The sequence below is a fragment of the Camelus dromedarius genome, chromosome 24 (genome assembly GCF_036321535.1).
Source record: "Camelus dromedarius isolate mCamDro1 chromosome 24, mCamDro1.pat, whole genome shotgun sequence".
Classification (NCBI taxonomy): Eukaryota; Metazoa; Chordata; class Mammalia; order Artiodactyla; family Camelidae; genus Camelus; species Camelus dromedarius.
The window spans coordinates 9,125,802-9,145,983 of NC_087459.1; the positions used below are offsets into that span (position 1 = coordinate 9,125,802).

Genomic DNA, 20,182 nt, shown 5'->3' on the forward strand with positions numbered 1-20,182 from the left:
TTGGTCTATCACAGATGGCCACCCTTCTAGGAGTGCTGTCCTTAGCTACTCCAAGCTCTGGCCTTTGCCGTGTTGATCTCTTGGTCTGGAATGCCCCTCTCCCTTGTGCCCATCTGGCCAGTCCTCACTCAGCCTTTAGGACTTAGGTCAGACGTTGCCTCCTCCAGGGAGGCTTCCCTGAAGCACACCCACCACCCTGCCTCAGGGCAGGTGACTATGAACAAAGCCCTGTATCTGTCACTATCAACACAGATGCCACAACCAACTGGTACCATCTGCTTCTGCATCCTTTCCCCATGATATGCCTCCATCTGAACACCTGGACCATTCTTCATTCCTCCAGTGTCCAGAAAGCCTATTGTGGGCCAGGTCTTGGCAAATGTATTGTGAGGGACTGAATGGGTGAATTAATGAATGAGTGGTTTCCTCGAAGCCTTTTGCACACTCAGAGAATCCTGGAATTGAGCCTGGGCAGCAGAGGCCACCTGGATGGGCTGCAGGCAATGAGTAGGGCTTGGAGCCCCAAAACTTCATGGATTATGGGATCAACCCAAGGACTGCACAGACAAGTCCTTTATCCTGGGCAGAATCACTGAGACATCAGACCCACCACCTGCCTTATCCTGAAGCTCTGCTCAGTGAGCTCCACCCCAGAGGCCTCACCCCCCACAAGCTCAGAAGGCTCTGTTCATATCCCAGACTCAAGGACCATGCCTGGATGCACTGTTCCAGCAGAAGCTTCATTTATTGGAGGATTCTGATTCAGGGTTGCAACTCAGATACCTAAGGCCAAGTACTCATCACCATCCAGGTGGCCTCTGCAAGGTCACATGTACCTGAGCCCTAGGGACCCAAGAACACTCATTCTTCGGAAGAGACTGACTTGTGTTGAGCAGAGGTCATCCCCCCTCGAGGGTAGTCCCACAGGAAGCCGATGCTCGTGAGGCCATAGAGGCGGTACTGCCCATAGACTCCAATGAGCACCTTCCTGTTCTGACTGGCGGCAGCAAAGAAGCCCTTGCCAATTTCCTTTCCAAATGAGGTCTTGTTTCCTCGGCTGGTGTACATGGTCAGGCACTGGATGAATTTCCTGTACCTCCCAAAGATTCTTGTAATGTGTTCACCTGGCTGCAGGAGGAGTTCATAGGACTTCCCACCTGGGATTCCATATTTTTCACTCCAGGAGGAGCCATACCTTACCTGGATGCTGGGAGGAAGGGGGAGTTTTGAATGCCCAGAATCCACGGTGACTCACCACTCCCAGGTCCCCTAAACCCAGGCACCAGCCAGGAGGTCAGCCCTGTGCCTGCAGCGTAAGTCCCTGAGTGCATGACTTTGAGTTCCTCAGACAGGCACATGGGTTCTCAACACTTACTCTGTCTCTTTCAGCCTCAGTGATTTGGGCTTTTTCCCCAGCCTCTCCAGGCCTCATTTCCTCATCTACAAAGGGGGAGTGGTTTGGGATGGGGCAGTCACTGAGAGCAGGAGAGCTCCACAAGGTGCCCAGTCACCATGACCCTCAGGAGGTGCCAGCTGCTCTCATTGCTCAGAGCAGGGAATTGTCCCTGAGCCAAGCTTGGGCTTTTGGAGCCCCAGTCACTCCCACTGGACCAGGTGGCAGGCCTGAGAAGCAGGGGACTCCCACACTCATGTGGGGGAGCTCCACTCACTCCACCCTTCTGGGCTGACCTGCCTGTGACCTTCCCCCACCTTGATATCTATCTCACAGCCTCACCTCATCACCTGACCCCACCCACATTCTGCTTCTTTAGTGCCTCCTGCTGTGTCCCATTCCCTTTCCCAGGTCCTCGGGAACCTACAAGTGTAGAGCAAAGATCCACCACAGACTTGAGCAAAGCAGCCCCTACAATGTTAGGGGATCACCCCTAGTTTGCTCCCTGTACACACTTGTGTTCAATCAGTGGCCCACTCTGACCCTCACTTCCTCTTCTCTTTGACTCTAACCAAAGCAGAACTTCTCCCTGCTTTTTCCATGAGACATTCTCAAAGTGAGAGACCAGTTTTGGTTGAGTTGAATTTGGATGAAAAGAGAAGCATCATTTCAGGAAGCAGCGGCCAGAATTGCAGGTGAAGGGAGAAAGAAGTGGTGCTGGGGTGCAGGAGAGGAAGCAGCAGAGGAAAAGGGACAAAGGGAAGGGATGGCTGGTGTCCACAGGACTCTGAGGAATCAGCTAGCCTCAAAAAGTCATCAGGAACCCAGTGAGGATGTTGGAGGAAGAGGCTCTGAGCCCCCTGCCCAGTCCCAAAACTCTGTCGTGAGTTGGGACATGGTGATGTGGCTCCATGGGCCTTTTCTACCCACCTCTTGATTAGTCCCACAGGACCTATAAACACCCGAATCCCAGTTAATTCATCTTCATTGTTTTTGGAGATCATGAAATATGTGCCTCCTCCGGGACCAAACGTCTCTAGGTTGTTGAATGAACCAGGTGGGAGAGAGAGATAAAAGACACACAGTGGCCTGTTGATGATCTCCTTTCAAAGTTAGATGCACCCCCTCCGGACAGTTTGCATAGTTCTGTCATTACACTAAGTCTGTGACAAGGGCTGGAATTAGACCCCTGGATGGAGGGAGGTGAGGGTGACTACCAGGGAGGGGGGATGGACTGCAGGAGGTCCGATCCAGCCAGACTTACCATCTGCCCAGCAGGTGCTGCTCCACAGGAGAGCGAGGGTCAGCCACAGCAGCATGGTTTCTAGCTGGGGAGTCAAGCGCCCCTGGAGAGAAGAGGACAGGCCATCTGCCTCTCAGAGAGGGGCCTCGCCAAACTCCAGGAGCTCCATCCATAACAGGGGCACCACCTTACCTGGCCTGGAGGGTCTTGTGGTCTGGTCCTGGCACTGGGGATTCTTATGGTGCCTGGCCCCCCTTCCATCTGGCCCTTTATACCCTCCTGGGCCCTGTGGGCCCCTGTCCAGAAGGGAAGAGCAGAGGGGCCACCAGGGGAACAGGGAGGGGCTGGATGTTGTAGGCTCTTCCTGGGGGAGTCCCCTGAGCCACGCTGCAGGAGGCTCCCGGATGTGCTGGATTTATTTTCTTGGTCCCGTGCCCTACACAAACAACAAGGGACATGACAGGCTTGTGTATGTCGCCTCCTGTACTCTGTCTATACCTGGACTTGACCTTGACCTTGGAGGTCAGGGAGCTTTGATGAGAGCCCTTCCCACCTTTGACCAAACACTTTTCAACCCCAGGGGGAAGTTGAGGTCTGCTGTACCCAGAAGTTTCATGGAGCCCAGAGCTTTTACCTTGTGCAGAACCTGGTTCAGGGACTTATTCAGGCCTGGGTGGAGCCCTGTGTACCTGGGGCTTTCCCCTCATCTGAGAGCCAGAGTGGACAATGCAATTCTGTGCACATGGTGCCAGGTGGTGGAGACAACCCAGGTGCTGGCTCTGCATGGCTGTCACTGGCAGACGTCTGTGATGTTTCCTTTGTGCTGGAATTGAAGTAGCTGAGGATGAACTGAAATTAAAGGGCTATGGGATTATGGATTGGCAGCTAGGATGCGCTGACAGGAGACACAGCAGATGGGGAGAGGGGGATTCTCTAGGCCCATTAAGAGAGCACCTGGGGCCATGCTGGTGTGGCACGTCCAGGCTTTCTGTGACCGGATGGAGCTAAGGCTGTCAGCAGTGCCTCCCTGGCCATTGAGAAGAGCCACAGCGTCGCAATCATCAACCAAGGATGTGATTGTGGGCGTGGAGCTGGATCAGATTGGGTCAGAATCCTGGGTCCCTTTGTTCTAGGCATGCCCTTGGGGAGCTCAAGTCACCTCCATGTGATTGAACTTTTCTAAGTATTATAAGCAGACAACAAGAGAAGCTCTTTGCAGGGTGCTCTGAGAATTCACCAAGAACCTTCTCCATCCAAGGACCTGAACCTTGGATGGTTGGAAGGGTTAAACTTGCAGGCAGGTGTGCAGGTGGTTCTTGAGCAGCCTCTGAAATCTCCCAAGATTAGCAACAGCAGACTTGTCCCCTAGGTTACAGGACTGGTGGTGTCCTCGCTGCGGTGGAGAAATGCACAGGCTGGAGAAAGGAACGCATCCCCTAGGTTGTGCTGATGCGTTGCCATAGGAGACAGGCTGGGTGTGGACCAGAGTGTCCAGAACACCCCATTTGGTTACAGGGAGCAGAGGTGCAGAGCATGGCCTGGTGTGTTCACAGCCTCACTTGGGAAGTGCTGGCTCACCAGGAGCTGGGGGCACTGCCCTCATTGGGAGAGCAGCACTGTGGGGTCTGGGGTTGGCAGGGGAAAGCCCTGTCTACTGGCCCTCCATTCCTTACATCAAGTACTTAGGCCAGGGGTAAGTACACTGTGCCCTACAGGCCAGTTCCAACTGTTTTTGAACAACCTATGATCTGATAATCCTGTCTACATTTGTAAATGATTAAAAAATTCAAAAGAAGAATTGTTACAACAGAAAAACTCTGAAATTCAATTGTCATTGACCGTAAATATTTTATTGCCATCATTTACATATTGTCTGGGGCTGCATCCAGGGAGCAAAGACAGAACTGGTTATTGGGACAGAGACTTTATGACCCAGAAAACCTAAAAATCTGGCATTTCACGCACAAAGTCAGGATCCCCAGTGGATCCCTATTCCCTTCCCTGGAACTGATCCAGCCCTGTCCGTGGTGCTGGCGGCAGGGGTTGGGGCAGCAGTGGGGTTGATTTTTCTGGACAGGAGCCTTCAGAGCTGGAGGTGTGCCTTCTATTGGGGTGCATGGTGCATACTTGTCTAATGGTGATGGAAGCAGCTATTGGAAATCATTGCCACGATCAATTAATTCATATTAATCCATTCCATTGCAACACGGTGTTATTCTCTCATTCCTCCTCTCTTTATTAGCTGGAATTGGTTCCAAAAGAGTAATTTTTCCTCTTTCAATTAATTATCCTGAGGTACATTTCATATAGTATAAGAAAGACCAAAAAGTTCTTGATAATTGATTGACTTTATATACTTAATTACCAATCTGCAGAATAATGAGTTATTTCCTTAGCCTACTCCACAAATAACAAGTGAAATCTTTTTTGTGGTATCATAAACTCAAGGATTCATGGTGTCTGTGAGCTGCCTCGTGATCTGGAAAGAAGGGAGTGAAGGGGTCAGCCAGTCCCTATAGAGATGTCAAGTGCCCTGGGTGGGTCGGGGAGGAGAGAGTTGGCTGTCCCTTAGCAGTGAGCAGATACCCCAGGTCTCCCAGACACAGCGGGTGGCCAGTCGCCTGCAGGATGACAAGCCTTCCATGTGTCAGGCGGGGGCGGCCTGACCAGGTCCGCTGACCACTGGCCCCTAGGAGGGACTGGCCTCAGATGGCCGTGCTCTCCCCCGGCCTCCTCATACAGAGTGACTGTAGGACCAGAACAGTGACCCAGCCTCCCTGTTCTGTCTTGTTCTAGGGTCCCCAGGGATGAGCTGCCTCCAGGTCAGGACCAGCCCTGGACGTCCCAGCAAAGGGTCCATGTGCCTAGGAGGTGCTGGAGTAGAAACTGAGAGAAGGGGACACATCTGATGGCGAGGCTGGGCCCCATTTCCACCTGCGGTCCCTCCACTCTGTGCAGCCGCTCCAGGGATGCCAGGAAGATTGTGGGGACCAAGGTGCCCAGGAAGGACCGGTCAGCTGAGGTGGGCTCAAGGGGCACGTGGTGCGGATGCCTCACCCTCCCCAGCTGGGTGCCCGGGGCGTTACTGCCTCCTCCGGGGACTGGGGTGGCTGGAGGGCGGCCACGGGGCTCCTCCCCTCACCCCCAGCACCTGGGCCCCAGCACCTCTGGCCTGTTCTCTCCTAGCTCTTTATTTTCTCATTTGGTGGTTTGTGAACAGCTGCGTTTTGTTAAACAGGATGGCAAGGTCAGGGAGAGTGAAGGGGCGTCTCTACCCCGCGGCCTGAGACGCAGCTCGGGTCGGAAGGCCCCGGGTCTGGGCAGGTAGGAAGCTGCACGGGTGCGCTGACTCCTGCTGTGGCGGGTCCTTGTGTTCCTGCCACGGCTGCTGCTTCTGCCGTGGTCCTTGTGGTTGCTGACTCGTTGCTGTGTTGTGGTTCTCACCACTGCTGCTCCGGTGGTTGCCGTCCCCACCAAGGACTCTGGGAGGTGGCTGTCCCCACGGTCCTGGGGCTGCTGTGGTGCCGCTGGGGCTGTTGCAGCCGCACGTGAGACCGTCCCTCAGACCTGCTGTGCGTCCACTGGGCCATGTGCCGGGGTTCCTGCGGAAGGCACCCCACCCTGCTGCTCCCCTGCTGGTCTCGGAGGGTCTCCTGGAGAGCAGAGGGGGATGCTGCCCAACAGGGGGACACACGCGCTGGTGGCAGATATACCAGGAAAGACTGGACAGCAGGAACACCCCTGGAGACTGACGTATTGATCATCAGCCCGTCTGAGGTCTTTAGATCCCAGACTCTACTGTGCTGAAGGAGGTGGGACAGCCTCTCTGTTGCAATCCACTCAGCCTCCGTGTCTGCTTGGAGGGTCCTTTCCCCCTCTCCTACCATGGGCAGGGGTGTCCAGTGGGGTCATTGCCCTGGTGCAGCTGGACTCCCTGGGCAGCCCTGCCACTCCCCACATTGCCCTCAGTGAAGGACCCTGTGAAACATCATGGGCTGGGGTCCACCCGGGGAGACTTAAGCAGGATGGATCTTCACCAGACCTCCCCCGCTGGGCCGAGGGCACGGATCACAGTTCCCCACCAGTGTCTGCCCAAAACAGTTCTCTAGACAGCTCAGGGGTCCAACTTCTCTGTTGGGACCACCACGGAGGTTCTGTCCTTGTGGGTGTCCTGTAGGAGGTGACTGTGCCCATCCTGGTCTGGGACATGTGCCAGCAGATGACCACCTGGGACAGCCCAGCATCCCCAGGAAGTGCCTTGTCCAGGATGGTACATTCTGTGTCTCTTTGTGTGGGCAAGGAAGCCTCCTGCCAGGTGACATCCACTCTGGCCACCCTCCAGGCTCACCTCTTCCTGGCCCTGTCCCCACCCCATACACTGGGGTCCAGAGGGCCAGCCTCCTTGCCCAGGACCTGTGGCCTCAGCAGAGGGTACACAGGCCCATGGGCCCCAGAAGGCCTGGTGCCCAGGTTTACCCCTCTCCCTTCTCAGAGGGACTGACGGGAAGGCTGGCCTCTTCCATCTGTAGTACTCGGATGCAGGTCAAGATTATAAGCTGGAAATTAGATTTGCTGAGCTTTACAGACCTGGTGTCTACACCCATGTGCAACCTCCACAGACTGGGCTGGGAGATCTGGGCTGAGTGTCACTCAAGCACCTTTGACACCACCTGGCGACCCCGCTGGAGCCATTGGCCTTCCTCTTATTGGGGTCCCTGTGGACCCTGAGTGTTGGAGTCTAGATTCACCCTTCTGGTGGGATTTGAATTTCAGGAGGCTTGAAAGTAAATGGATCTCAAACGGGGGATTTGAAGGTGACATTTCCAGAGCACTTGAAAGACCCCAGACTCAAACAAGAATGGACTGTGTCACTGACCTTGCTTGTGATGTCGTCTGCACTACAACCGCTGAGCTGGCGCCACTGTCTGCTCCTCCTCCACCTCTGTGTCCCCTCCTCTTCCTCCTCTTCGCACTCTCCCCTAAATCCTCCTCTTATCCTACCTGACCCTGGTCTAAGCAGTGACACTGGGGGTCAGTGCTGTCATTCTTCCATTCAACACTGTCCCATTTCTGACCTTCGATTTTGCTGCACCAAGACGCAGGGGCCGTGGCCCCCTTCACAACCACCAGCCCCAAGAAGGTGGGCACCGTGAAAGAGGTGAAGTGACTTCAGGACTGAAACCAATTTCCCTTTCAGCAAGCCAGGGGCAAGGAACTCATTACGCAACAGAACTGGCCCTCTGGCATCAGGGAGCAGCTGCCAAGGTGGGATGGGATGTCCCCAGTCCAGCCCGGTGGCTTCTCCCTGATGCATGAAGGGAAAAAGTCTCTACAAAGCACCTGCGGATACACCGTCCACACAGGTCTCACGTGTGTCCTCTGAACACCTGTGCTTTTATTATTGACACAGGAAAGGGCAAATCTGCAAACAACCAATAATTTTTTAATTGAAGTTTTGTTGATTTATAATGTTGTGTTAGTATCTAGTGTATAGCATAGTGATTTAGTTATGTATGTATATATTATTTTTTCATGTTCTTTTTCATTATAGGTTATTAGAAGGTATTGAAAATAGCTCCCTGTGCTGCACAGTAGGACCCTGTTGTTTATTCTGTATATAGTAGTTTGTATCTGCTAATCCCAAACTCCTAATTTATCCCTCCCCCTCCCCTTTTCCCCTTTGGTAACCATACATTTGTTTTCTATGTCTGTCGGTCTGTTTCTGTTTATAAATAAATTCATTTGTATCATATTCTTTAGATTCCATATGTAAGTGATAACATATAATAATTGTCTTTCTGACTTACCTCATTTAGTACGATAATCTCTAAGTCCATCCACGTTGCAGCAAATAGCATTATTTCATTCGCTTCTATTGACTGAGTCATATCCCACTGTGTGTGTGTATATGTGTGTGGGGGGGGTGTGTGTGTATATATCACTACTGTCATGGTCATTAGGTTGTTTCCATGTCTTGGCCACTGTAAATAGTGCTGCTTTGAACACTGGGATGCATGGATCTTTTCGAATTAGAGTTTCCTCCTGATAATGCCCAGGAGTGGGGTTGCTGGATCAGACAGTAACTCTCTTTTTAGTTATTTACGGAACCTCCATACTGTTCTCCATAGTGGCTGTACCAAATTACATTCCTACCAGCAGTGTAGGAGGGTTCCCTTTCCCCACACCCTCTCCAGCACTTATCGTCTGTGGACTTTTTAATGATGGCCATTATGACCGGTATGAAGTGATACCTCATGGTATTTTGATTTGCATTTTTTGATAATTAGCGATATTGAGCATCTTTTCCTGTGCCTATTGGCCATCTGTATGTCTTCACTGAGAATTGCTTGTTCAGGTCTCCTGCCCATTTTTTGATTGTCTTTGTTTGGTTTTTTATTATTTAGTTATATGAACTGTTTGTGTATTCTGGAAATTAATTTCTAGACAGTCACTTGGTTAGCAAATATTTTTTCCTAGTCCATAGGTTGTCTTTTCATTTTATTTATGGTTTCTTTTGTTGTGCAAAAGCTTGTAAGTTTGATTAAGTCCGTTTTGTTTTTGTTTTTTTTTTTGCTTTTCTTTTTATTGCCCTGGGAGGCTGACCCAGGATAACATTGCTATGATTTATGTCAGGGATGTCTGCCTTATGTTCTCTTCCAGGAGATTTAGGGTGTCCTGTCTCCTATTTATTAAGTCTTTAAGCCATTTGGAGTGTATTTTTGTGTCTGGTGTGAGGGAGTGTTCTACCTTCCCTAATGTACACGCAGCTGTCCAGCTTGCCCAACACCACCTTCCAAACAGACTGGCTTTTCTCTATATTCTTTCCTCCTTTGTCGCAGATTAATTTGCTATGGGTGTGTGGGTTTATTTCTGGGCTCTCGATTTGGATCCATTGATTCTTATGTCTGTTTTTGCAAAGACTCATAATTTGTAAGTAGTGAATTTCAAGATATCTGGGATGATGGTAATTGATATGACAAGGTCACAGGCGCTGTTAAAGTGGTGTCTGAGGTCCCTTTCAGACCAAAGGAATATGAAATTACCAGCAGAAAACAATGAAATATTAGTGCTTTTTCCTTCATGCAAGTTCACGGATTCCTGAATTTTTCACACGGATTCTATGTTAAGAACCCCTAAGTGGCTCTCAACCAGTGCTTAAAATTCCAATAAAGGTAGAAAAGAGGAAAATGCCAGCCAGAGAGATGAGGATTGGTGGGGAGATCCCTGCTTGGTCTGGGGTTCTGAGCCCAGATTCTGCACCCAGACCACCTCAACTTGAAACCCAGTGCTGCCACTTAGTGCTGTGTGACCAGGCCGACCCACTCTGCTCTCTGTGCCTCAGTTTCTTCCTCATGTATGTGGGGATAATAGAAGTCCTGTCCTTCGAAGGCTGCTCTGGCAGGGAGTGTCGGTGGGGCGGGGCCGGGCACTTTGACCATTGTTGCATGATTGGCTGCTGCAGTTTGGTAGCTGTGTTGGATTGAATGTGCCAGGTCTGGGATCTTCTTATTTTTCCCTTGGTCTATCACAGATGGCCACCCTTCTAGGAGTGCTGTCCTTAGCTACTCCAAGCTCTGGCCTTTGCCGTGTTGATCTCTTGGTCTGGAATGCCCCTCTCCCTTGTGCCCATCTGGCCAGTCCTCACTCAGCCTTTAGGACTTAGGTCAGACGTTGCCTCCTCCAAGGAGGCTTACCTGAAGCACACCCACCACCCTGCCTCAGGGCAGGTGACTATGAACAAAGCCCTGTATCTGTCACTATCAACACAGATGCCACAACCAACTGGTACCATCTGCTTCTGCATCCTTTCCCCATGATATGCCTCCATCTAAGCCCCTGGACCATTCTTCATTCCTCCAGTGTCCAGAAAGCCTATTGCGGGCCAGGTCTTGGCAAATGTATTGTGAGGGACTGAATGGGTGAATTAATGAATGAGTGGTTTCCTCGAAGCCTTTTGCACACTCAGAGAATCCTGGAATTGAGCCTGGGCAGCAGAGGCCACCTGGATGGGCTGCAGGCAATGAGTAGGGCTTGGAGCCCCAAAACTTCATGGATTATGGGATCAACCCAAGGACTGCACAGACAAGTCCTTTATCCTGGGCAGAATCACTGAGACATCAGACCCACCACCTGCCTTATCCTGAAGCTCTGCTCAGTGAGTTCCACCACAGAGGCCTCACCCCTCACAAGCTCAGAAGGCTCTGTTCGTATGCCAGACTCAAGGACCATGCCTGGATGCACTGTTCCATCAGAAGATTCATTTATTGGTGGATTTTGATTGACGGTTGCAACTCAGACACCCAGGGCCATGTGCCCACCACCAGACAGATGGCCTTAGCAGGGGCACTTATTCCCTAGCCCTGGAGACCCAGGAGCACTATTTTTTTGAAACGGCTGACATTTTTTGAGTAGAGGTCATCCCTCCTTGAGGATAGTCCCACAAGAAGCCGATGCTCGTGAGGCCATGGCGCTGATGCCTCCCATGGACCCCACTGAGCACCTTCCCTTTCCGGTCAGGGGTGGCCCAGAAGCCCACGCCAATTTTCTTTCCAAATGATGCCTGGCCATTTCGGTCGGTGAATATGGTCAGATGCTGAATGAATCTCCTGTACGTTCCATAGATTTTTGTAATGTGTTCACCTGGCTGCAGGAGGAGTTCATGGGACTTCCCACCTGGGATGCCATGTTGTCCACTCCAGGAGGAGCCATACCTCAGCTGGATGCTGAGAGGAAGGGGGAGCTTTGAACATCCGGGATCCAGGGTGACTCACCAAGCCCAGGTCCTCGAACCCCGGGCACCAACCAGGAGGTCAGCCCTGTGACTGCAGCGTAAGTCCCTGAGCGCATGACTTTGGGTTTCTCAGACAGGCCTGTGGGCCCCCATCCCCTGCTATGTCTCTTACAAGCTCAGTGATTAGGGCTCTTTCTCCAGCCTCTCCAGGCCTTAGTTTGTTATCTGCAAAGGGGAGTGATTTCAGGGACAGTCACTGAGATCTTCCAGCAGGAGGGCTACACAAGGTGTCCAGTCACCATGACCCTCAGGAGGTGCCAGCTGCTCTCATCGCTCAGAGCAGAGAGCTGTCCCCGAGCCAAGCTTGGGCTTTTGGAGCCCCAGTCACTCCCACTGGACCAGGTGGCAGGCCTGAGAAGCAGGGGACTCCCACACTCATGTGGGGGAGCTCCACTCACTCCACCCCTATGGGCTGATCTGTGACCTTCCCCTACATTGGTGTCTATCCCACAGGCTTCCCTCATCACCTTACCCCACCCACATTCTGTCCCTTGTGGTGCCTGATGCTCTGTCCCATTCCCTTGCCCAGATCCTCAGGAACCTGTAAGTGTAGAGCAAATATCTACCCAAAACTTGAGCAAATCACCTGCCACAATGTTAGGGGAATGTCCCTGGACTTGCTGCCTCTATACACTGTTTATGTTCAATCAGTGGTCCACTCTGACCCTCACTTCTTCTTCTGTTTAACCCTAACCTGTGCAGAACTTCTCCCTGCTTTTCCCATGAGGCATTCTCAAACTGAGGGACCAGTTTTGGTTGAGGTGAATTTGGGATGAAAGGAGAAAGTCAGGGGAAGCATCATCTACCCCTCCCTTTAGCTCAACCCAGGAAGCAGAAGCCAGAATTGCAGGTGGAGAGAGATAGAACTGGAGCTGGGTTGTGGGAGAGGAAGCAGACAGAAAGGGACAAAGAGAAGGGGATGGTTGGCGTCCACAGGACCCAGAGGCCTCAACTAGCCTCAAAGAGTCATCAGGAACCCACTGAGGTATTGGGGGAAGAGGCCCTCAGCCCTCCTCCCTAAGTTCCCGAGACTGTGATGTGAGTTGGGACATAGTAATGTGGCTCCGTGGTCCTTCTCTACGCACCTCTTGATTAGTCCCATAGGACTTGTATACACCCGAATCCCAGTTAATTCATCTTCATTGCCTCTGGAGATGCTGAAATGCTTGCCTTTTCCACAACCAAACGTTTCTAGGTTGATGAATGAACCATGTGGGAGAGAGAAAATAAAGACACAGGGTTACATGGTGGTGATTTCTGTCCAAATTGAATGCACCCCCTCTAAACAGATGGATGAGTCCGACATTAGAGTTAGTCTGTGACAGGGCTGAGATCAGACCTCAGGTCCTAGATGGAGGGAGGTGAGGGTGACCACTGTGGGGGCAGGGATGGACTTCAGGAGGGCCGATCCAGCCAGACTTACGTCCTGCCCAGCAGGTGCTGCTCCACAGGAGAGCGAGGGTCAGCCACAGCAGCATGGTTTCTAGCTGGGGAGTCAAGAGCCCCTGGAGAGAAGAGGACAGGCCGTCTGCCTCTCAGAGAGGGGCCTCGCCCGACGTCGTGGGGCCCCATCCTTGACAGGGGCATCACCTTACCTGGCCTGTAGAGTCCTGGCACTGGGGATTCTTGTGGTGCCTGGTCCACCTCCCATGTGGCCCTTTATACCCTCCCAGGCCCAGTGGGTCCCTGTCCAGAAGGGAGGAGCAGAGGGTCACCAGGGGAACAGGGAGGGGCTGGACAGTGGAGGCTCTTCCTGGGGGAGTCCCCTGAGCCACCCTTGGGGAGGCTCCCGGACGTGCTGGGTTTAATTTCTTGGCCCCGTAACCTACACAAACAACACGGGACATGACAGGCATGTGTCTGTCACCTCTGGGTCCCTGTCCACACCTGGACTTGACCTTGTCTTTGGAGGTGGGAGAGTTTCCTGAGAGCCCTTCCCAGCTTGACTAAACATTTTTCAACTCCATGGGAGTATAGGGATCCGCTGTAGCCAGAAACTTCACGGACCCCAGGACTTCTACCTTAAGCAGAACCAGGTTCAGTGACTTATGCAGGCCTTGGCAGAGCCCTGTGTCCTCTGGGCTTTCCCCCTGACCATCAGAGAGCCAGAGTGGACAATGCAGTTCTATTCATCTGGTGCTAGGTTGTGGAGACACCTCTGGTGCTGGTCCTTCATGGCCGGTCACTGGCAGACGTCTGTAATCTTTTTGCGCTGGGTCTCAAAGCTGCTGAGGATGAACTGGACTTAATGTGCTAAGGAATTATGGATCAGCAACTACGATGTGCTGACAGGAGACACAGCAGATGGAGGAGAGGGTGATTCTCCAGGCAGTTCTTCTGAGAGCACCTGGGGCCATGCTGAGGGGTCAGACTTTACCTGGGAGATAACAGGGTGCCTCTTGAGGGTTCAGGATCTGGGGACTCTGCTGGTGTGGCACGTCCAGAAGTTCTATGACTGGATGGAGCTAAGGATGTCAGCAGTGCCTCCCTCACCATTGGGAAGAGCCACAGAGTCACAATCATCAACCAAAGGTGTGATTATGGGTGTGGAACTGGGTCACATCGGGTTGGAATCCTGGCTTCCCTGCTTTCTAGGCGTGCCCTTGGGGAGCACAAATCACCTCCATGTGCTTCAGCTGTATCCTTGTTATATGTGGATAGCAATAGAAGCACCTTACAGGGTGTCTGAGAATTCACTGAGATCCTTCTCCATCCAAGGACCTGAGCCTTGGATGGTTCGAAATCTTTACACCCACAGGTAGGTGTGCAGGTGGTTCTTGAGCAGCCTCTGAAATCTCCCAAGATTAGCAACAACAGACTTGTCCCCTAGGTTACAGGACTGGTGGTGTCCTCGCTGCGGTGGAGAAATGCACAGGCTGGAGAAAGGAATGCATCCCCTAGGTTGTGCTGATGCGTTGCCATAGGAGACAGGCTGGGTGTGGACCAGAGTGTCCAGAACACCCCATTTGGTTACAGGGAGCAGAGGTGCAGAGCATGGCCTGGTGTGTTCACAGCCTCACTTGGGAAGTGCTGGCTCACCAGGAGCTGGGGACACTGCCCTCACTGGGAGAGCAGCAGTGGGGAGTCTGGGGTTGGCAGGGGAAGGCCCTGTCTACTGGCCCTCCATTCCCTACATAAGGTACTTAAGCCAGGGGTCAGCACAAGGTGGCCCATAGGCCAGTTCCACCTGTTTTTCCACAACCTGTGAGCTGATAATGCTGTCTACTATTTAAATGATTATAAAAACATTCAAAAGAAGAATTATGACAAGTGAAAAACCCTGAAAGTCCAATGCTAATGCCAGTAGTATGTATTGCCCATTTATTTGCATATTGTCAGCTGCTACATCGAAGCAGCAAAGGCAAAGCTAGCCATTGTGACAGAGACTTTATGACCCAGAAAACCTAAAATGTATGGCCCTTCACCCACAAAGGATCCCTGGTGGATCCCTGTTTCCTATTCTGGAAGTGACCCGGCCCTGTCCGTGGTGCTGGAGGCTGGAGGACATGGGGTTGAGGGAGTGGTGAAATTCGTATAATAACCAGCCTTGAGTAGGGAGTAGGGGCCAGAGAGGAGCTTTGTCCAGAAAGCTGCACCCTTCTTCTGGCCCTGCGCTTGTCTCCCTGGAGAAGCTCTTTAGTGCTTATGTCCCCCACCACCCCATTACTCATGTGCAATGATGAGACTGCCCCACACTGTCCTCCAAAACTCTTCACCCCACCCACAAAGGTCTTCAGCCTCATAAACGCAGCAGAAATAACCTGTGAACAGCAAGGCCAGCAGGCTGCAGAGGGACAGAGAACCCCTCCTGAGGCCCTGGAATCTCCTACGTGGGAAGGAGGCAGAAGAGACCTAGGAACTTGGCAAGCACAGCTCCTGGAGGAAGGTGGCTGGGGTGGCTTGCACATGCATATCTCACACGTGGGCACCATGCACACCTAAGCAGGAAGCCCCATCCTGGAGGACCTGTATCCTGGCTTGCAGACAACTGCCTTCCCACTCTGTCCACCTGTGGCAGAGATAGCCAGCTCTCTGGAATCTCCTTAATAAGGGCTCTGATCCCATCCTGAGGGCCCCACCCTTAGGACAGGACCTCACCCTATGGAATTCCCGAAGGGCCCATCTCCCAACAACCATCACTCTTCAGCAACCATATGCTTCTGGAGGGGACCCACAACATTCAGTTCACAACAGTATCTCTATGCCATCTCTAATGTGTTTCCCTGCCTCTCTGTTTCCTGCAAATTGGTAGTTGTATCCAAAAGCTTGAGCAAATTCAAGTTGATTTTCCTGCACAAGATCCTTCAGAGCTGGAGGTGTGTCTTTTATCAGGGTACTTGGGTCACACTCGTCTCCTGGTAATGGAAGCAGCTGTCGGAGATCATTGCCACGATCAGTTAATCCATTCCATTGCAACACGGTGCTATTCTCTCATTCCTCCTCTCTTTATTAGCTGGAATTGTTTCCAAAAGAGTAATTTTTCCTCTTCTACATAATTATCCTGAGGTAAAGTTCACCAACTATAAGAAAGACCAAAAAGTGCTTGATAATTGATTGACTTTATATACTTAATTACCAATCTGCAGAATAATGAGTTATTTCCTTAGCCTACTCCACAAATAACAAGTGAAATCTTTTTTGTGGTATCATAAACTCAAGGATTCATGGTGTCTGTGAGCTGCCTCGTGATCTGGAAAGAAGGGAGTGAAGGGGTCAGCCAGTCCCTATAGAGATGTCAAGTGCCCTGGGTGGGTCGGGGAGGAGAGAGTTGGCTGTCCCTTAGCAGTGAGCAGATACCCCAGGTCTCCCAGACACAGCGGGTGGCCAGTCGCCTGCAGGATGACAAGCCTTCCATGTGTCAGGCGGGGGCGGCCTGACCAGGTCCGCTGACCACTGGCCCCTAGGAGGGACTGGCCTCAGATGGCCGTGCTCTCCCCCGGCCTCCTCATACAGAGTGACTGTAGGACCAGAACAGTGACCCAGCCTCCCTGTTCTGTCTTGTTCTAGGGTCCCCAGGGATGAGCTGCCTCCAGGTCAGGACCAGCCCTGGACGTCCCAGCAAAGGGTCCATGTGCCTAGGAGGTGCTGGAGTAGAAACTGAGAGAAGGGGACACATCTGATGGCGAGGCTGGGCCCCATTTCCACCTGCGGTCCCTCCACTCTGTGCAGCCGCTCCAGGGATGCCAGGAAGATTGTGGGGACCAAGGTGCCCAGGAAGGACCGGTCAGCTGAGGTGGGCTCAAGGGGCACGTGGTGCGGATGCCTCACCCTCCCCAGCTGGGTGCCCGGGGCGTTACTGCCTCCTCCGGGGACTGGGGTGGCTGGAGGGCGGCCACGGGGCTCCTCCCCTCACCCCCAGCACCTGGGCCCCAGCACCTCTGGCCTGTTCTCTCCTAGCTCTTTATTTTCTCATTTGGTGGTTTGTGAACAGCTGCGTTTTGTTAAACAGGACGGCAAGGTCAGGGAGAGTGAAGGGGCGTCTCTACCCCCCGGCCTGAGACGCAGCTCGGGACGGAAGGCCCCGGGTCTGGGCAGGTAGGAAGCTGCACGGGTGCGCTGACTCCTGCTGTGGCGGGTCCTTGTGTTCCTGCCACGGCTGCTGCTTCTGCCGTGGTCCTTGTGGTTGCTGACTCGTTGCTGTGTTGTGGTTCTCACTACTGCTGCTCCGGTGGTTGCCATCCCCACCAAGGGCTCTGGGAGGTGTGGCTGTCCCCGCGGCCCTGGGGCTGCTGTGGTGCCGCTGGGGCTGTTGCAGCCGCATGTGAGACCGTCCCTCAGACCTGCTGTGCGTCCGCTGGGCCATGTGCCGGGGTTCCTGCGGAAGGCACCCCACCCTGCTGCTCCCCTGCTGGTCTCGGAGGGTCTCCTGGAGAGCAGAGGGGGATGCTGCCCAACAGAGGGACACACGCGCTGGTGGCAGACTTACCAGGGAAGTCTGGACCATGAGAACACCCCTGGTGGGGATCCATTGGATCAATCTTGTACTGTACTGTGTTGAAGCAGGTGGGCCGGCCCCTTCCTTTGCAATCCCGCGTCCGCCTCCGTGTCTGCTTGGAGGGCCCTTGTCCCCCCTCCTACCATGAGCAGCGGTGGTCCAGTGGGGATGTGGCCCTGGTGCAGCTGGACTCCCCGGGCAGCCCTCCACTCCCCATGTCCCCCTCACTGAGGGGACCCTGTGGTAGATCACAAGCTGGGGTCCACTTAGGGGAGACTTAAGCAGGATGGGTCCTCACCTGCCCCTCCCCCCGGCCCGGGGCACTGATGATGTTTCTCCAGCAGGGTCTGCCCAGGATGATTCTCAACCATGATTTGTAGATCCATCTTACCTGCCTGGCCCACCATGGAGGCCGGGAGCACTCTAGTCCAGGAACCATGCTCTCCCCACTGTGGGAGCCCCCTGACCAAGGTGACCACCCAGGTGGGAGTTTTGGGCCTTGAGCCGATGTCCAGGATTCTGCCCGTGGTAGGACCAGTTAAGGTGATGCTGAGAGGCTGAGAGATTAGCAGGGGCTCCTTGGTTCCCAGGTGGGAACCTTCCTGCCTTGGGCTTAAAGATGCTTCCTGAACCCCTGCTCCTGACTCTGGGCGGTCGGAGGAACTGTGTGGGCAGGGATCAGGAGATCTTAGTGGGTGTCCTCCAGAAGGTGGCTGTACCTGTCCTGGTCTGGGAGATGTGCCAGGAGATAACCACCTGGAATAGCCCAGTGTCCCCAGGAAGTGCTTCATCCAGGATAATACGTTCTGTGCCTCTTTGTGTGGGCAAGGAAACCTCCTGCCAGGTGACAGCCGCTCTGGCCACCCTCCAGGTTCACTGTGTCCTGGCTCTGTCCCCACCCCACACACTGGGGTCCAGAGGTACCAGCTTCCTTACCCAGGCCCTGTGGCCTCAGCAGAGGGTGCCCAAGCCCGTGGGCCCCAGGAGGCCTGGTGTTCGGGTCCAGCCCTCCCCCTCCTCAGGGTGAGTGTGGGGGCTGTTGGTCTTTCCCATCTGTGGGACTTGGATGCAGGTCAGGACTGTAAGCTGGGAATTGGATGTGCTCGGCTTTACTGGCTCGGTGTCTACACTCATGTGCAACATACACAGACTGGCTTGGGAGACCCAGACTGAGTGTCACTCAAGCATGTCCAGGTTCCCCATAGATCCCCGGCTGAAGCCATTGGCCTTCCCCTTGCTTGGGTCCCTGTGAACCCTGAGTAATGGGATCTAGGTTTACCCTTTCTGTGGGATTTGCAATTCGGGAGTCTTGGATGTGACACAGAAAAAGGAATCTCACATGTGGGATTTGAAGGTGACGCCCAGGAGGTTTATGACTGGGGCTCAGAGTGACTGGGTACATTAAGTCCTGGAACTGTGGTCCTTCACTTAAGCCAATCACATCGTACATATGTCTATGTGCATGTGTATGTGTTTGTGTGTGTGTGTGTGTGTGTGTGTAGACTGTGTATATGTGTGTTTTTCTGTTTGTGTGTATGTATCTTGTGTGTGTGTGTGTGTTCTTCGGAGCCTACCCACACTCACCGGCCACTGATAGCAGAAACTGTTCAACTCCCACCCCCAGGGGCGCCTCCTGACCCCCTTCTCCCTCCTCCCCAAGGCCTCCCACTTATGCTGACCATGAGTTAGAAGGAAGGATATGAACCAAGAGCAAAACCCACAGAGATTTTCCAGCCTGACCTTGGTTGTGATACAAACACAAGCTCCCTTTGTCTTCTGTTTCCCTGGCCCCTTCCAGATGGGTGTTTGCAGAGGATTTAGAAGACTGACAGTTGTGCTTAAAAAACCCCACCCCAACCCTGGCTTGTTGCAACAGACAAAGAGGGTTCTCTTGATGCCTGGGTTGGGGGTGGGGGCGGGTGCTGGCTCCTGGAGGCGGTGGGGTGGGTGTGGAGAGGGCACTGCCCCACCTCCAGCAGCTCCTCTTGGCATCTAACTGCCTGGCGCATCTTGACTGCACTGTTAAATGTCTTTCAAAGGCCTCCCCGCCATGGCTGGCTGGTCTGTGTACTCTGATCAGCCTCTGGCAGGCCCGGGACTGGTGACACTGTCTAGGGGCAGGTTAGGGGCCAGCAGCTGCACAGCTCAGTGTTGTGAAAGGAGAAACACTTCACATCCAGCACACAAACGTCCCTCCATGGCCTGGCCAGATGTGGGTATGGGAGTGGGGAGAATTGACTCTGATGTTCTGAAGGCTGACAGGCTGACTTCTGTCCAAAGGCCAGAATGTTTGGCCAAGGGTGAGGAGGAAGAACCAAGCCCAAGATAAACAGTCCCTTCCTCAGCCTGGGCTCCAGGGCTCAGGTTTGGCTTGTGCCTTGTCTCTGAGCTTTTGTAGAGAGCCACTGAGAAGGAATTCACAGGGACAGGCCAGCTCTGCCAAAGGCACTGGGCGAGTCTGGGCCCCGAGTTCCCAGAGCAGCATAAAAAAACCTGCAAAGAGACCCCTTGCTTGCGTTTTAAAGTGTTTGGGCAATTGGGGTGTGGGGACACACAGGAAATGACAGCTTTCCCCCTAGGTGATGCCCAGATGGGTACTGGGCAGACATCTGAACAGTGGGTGGCAGAGGGCTCATGGCTTTAAATTCCACAATTCACTAGGTCAGTTACTTCAAATCTCTCAGCCTGGGTTTCCTCATCTGTAAAAACAGAAGATTAATACCCACCTGAGAGGTTTTTTTTAGAATTAAATGAGATAATTGCAAAACCACCTAGCATTAGGCATGGCCCCAAATAGGTGCATGATGGAATACTAGTGTT

General features: G+C 53.1%; 2 protein-coding genes across 2 annotated transcripts; both read right to left on the minus strand.

Moving 5' to 3' along the window:
* Positions 1-861: 861 nt before the first annotated feature.
* On the minus strand, positions 862-2,737 carry LOC105099773 (pancreatic adenocarcinoma up-regulated factor-like). Its single transcript, XM_010992661.3, has 3 exons — positions 2,658-2,737; positions 2,324-2,429; positions 862-1,207 (listed from the first exon to the last, which is right to left on the minus strand). The coding sequence occupies exons 1-3, from the start codon at positions 2,710-2,712 to the stop codon at positions 862-864; spliced, it is 507 nt and encodes a 168-aa protein (XP_010990963.3). The 5' UTR covers positions 2,713-2,737.
* Positions 2,738-11,013: 8,276 nt separating this feature from the next.
* LOC105099772 (pancreatic adenocarcinoma up-regulated factor-like) lies at positions 11,014-12,905 on the minus strand. Its single transcript, XM_010992660.3, has 3 exons — positions 12,851-12,905; positions 12,513-12,618; positions 11,014-11,359 (listed from the first exon to the last, which is right to left on the minus strand). The coding sequence occupies exons 1-3, from the start codon at positions 12,903-12,905 to the stop codon at positions 11,014-11,016; spliced, it is 507 nt and encodes a 168-aa protein (XP_010990962.1).
* Between the last annotated feature and the right edge of the window lie 7,277 nt (positions 12,906-20,182).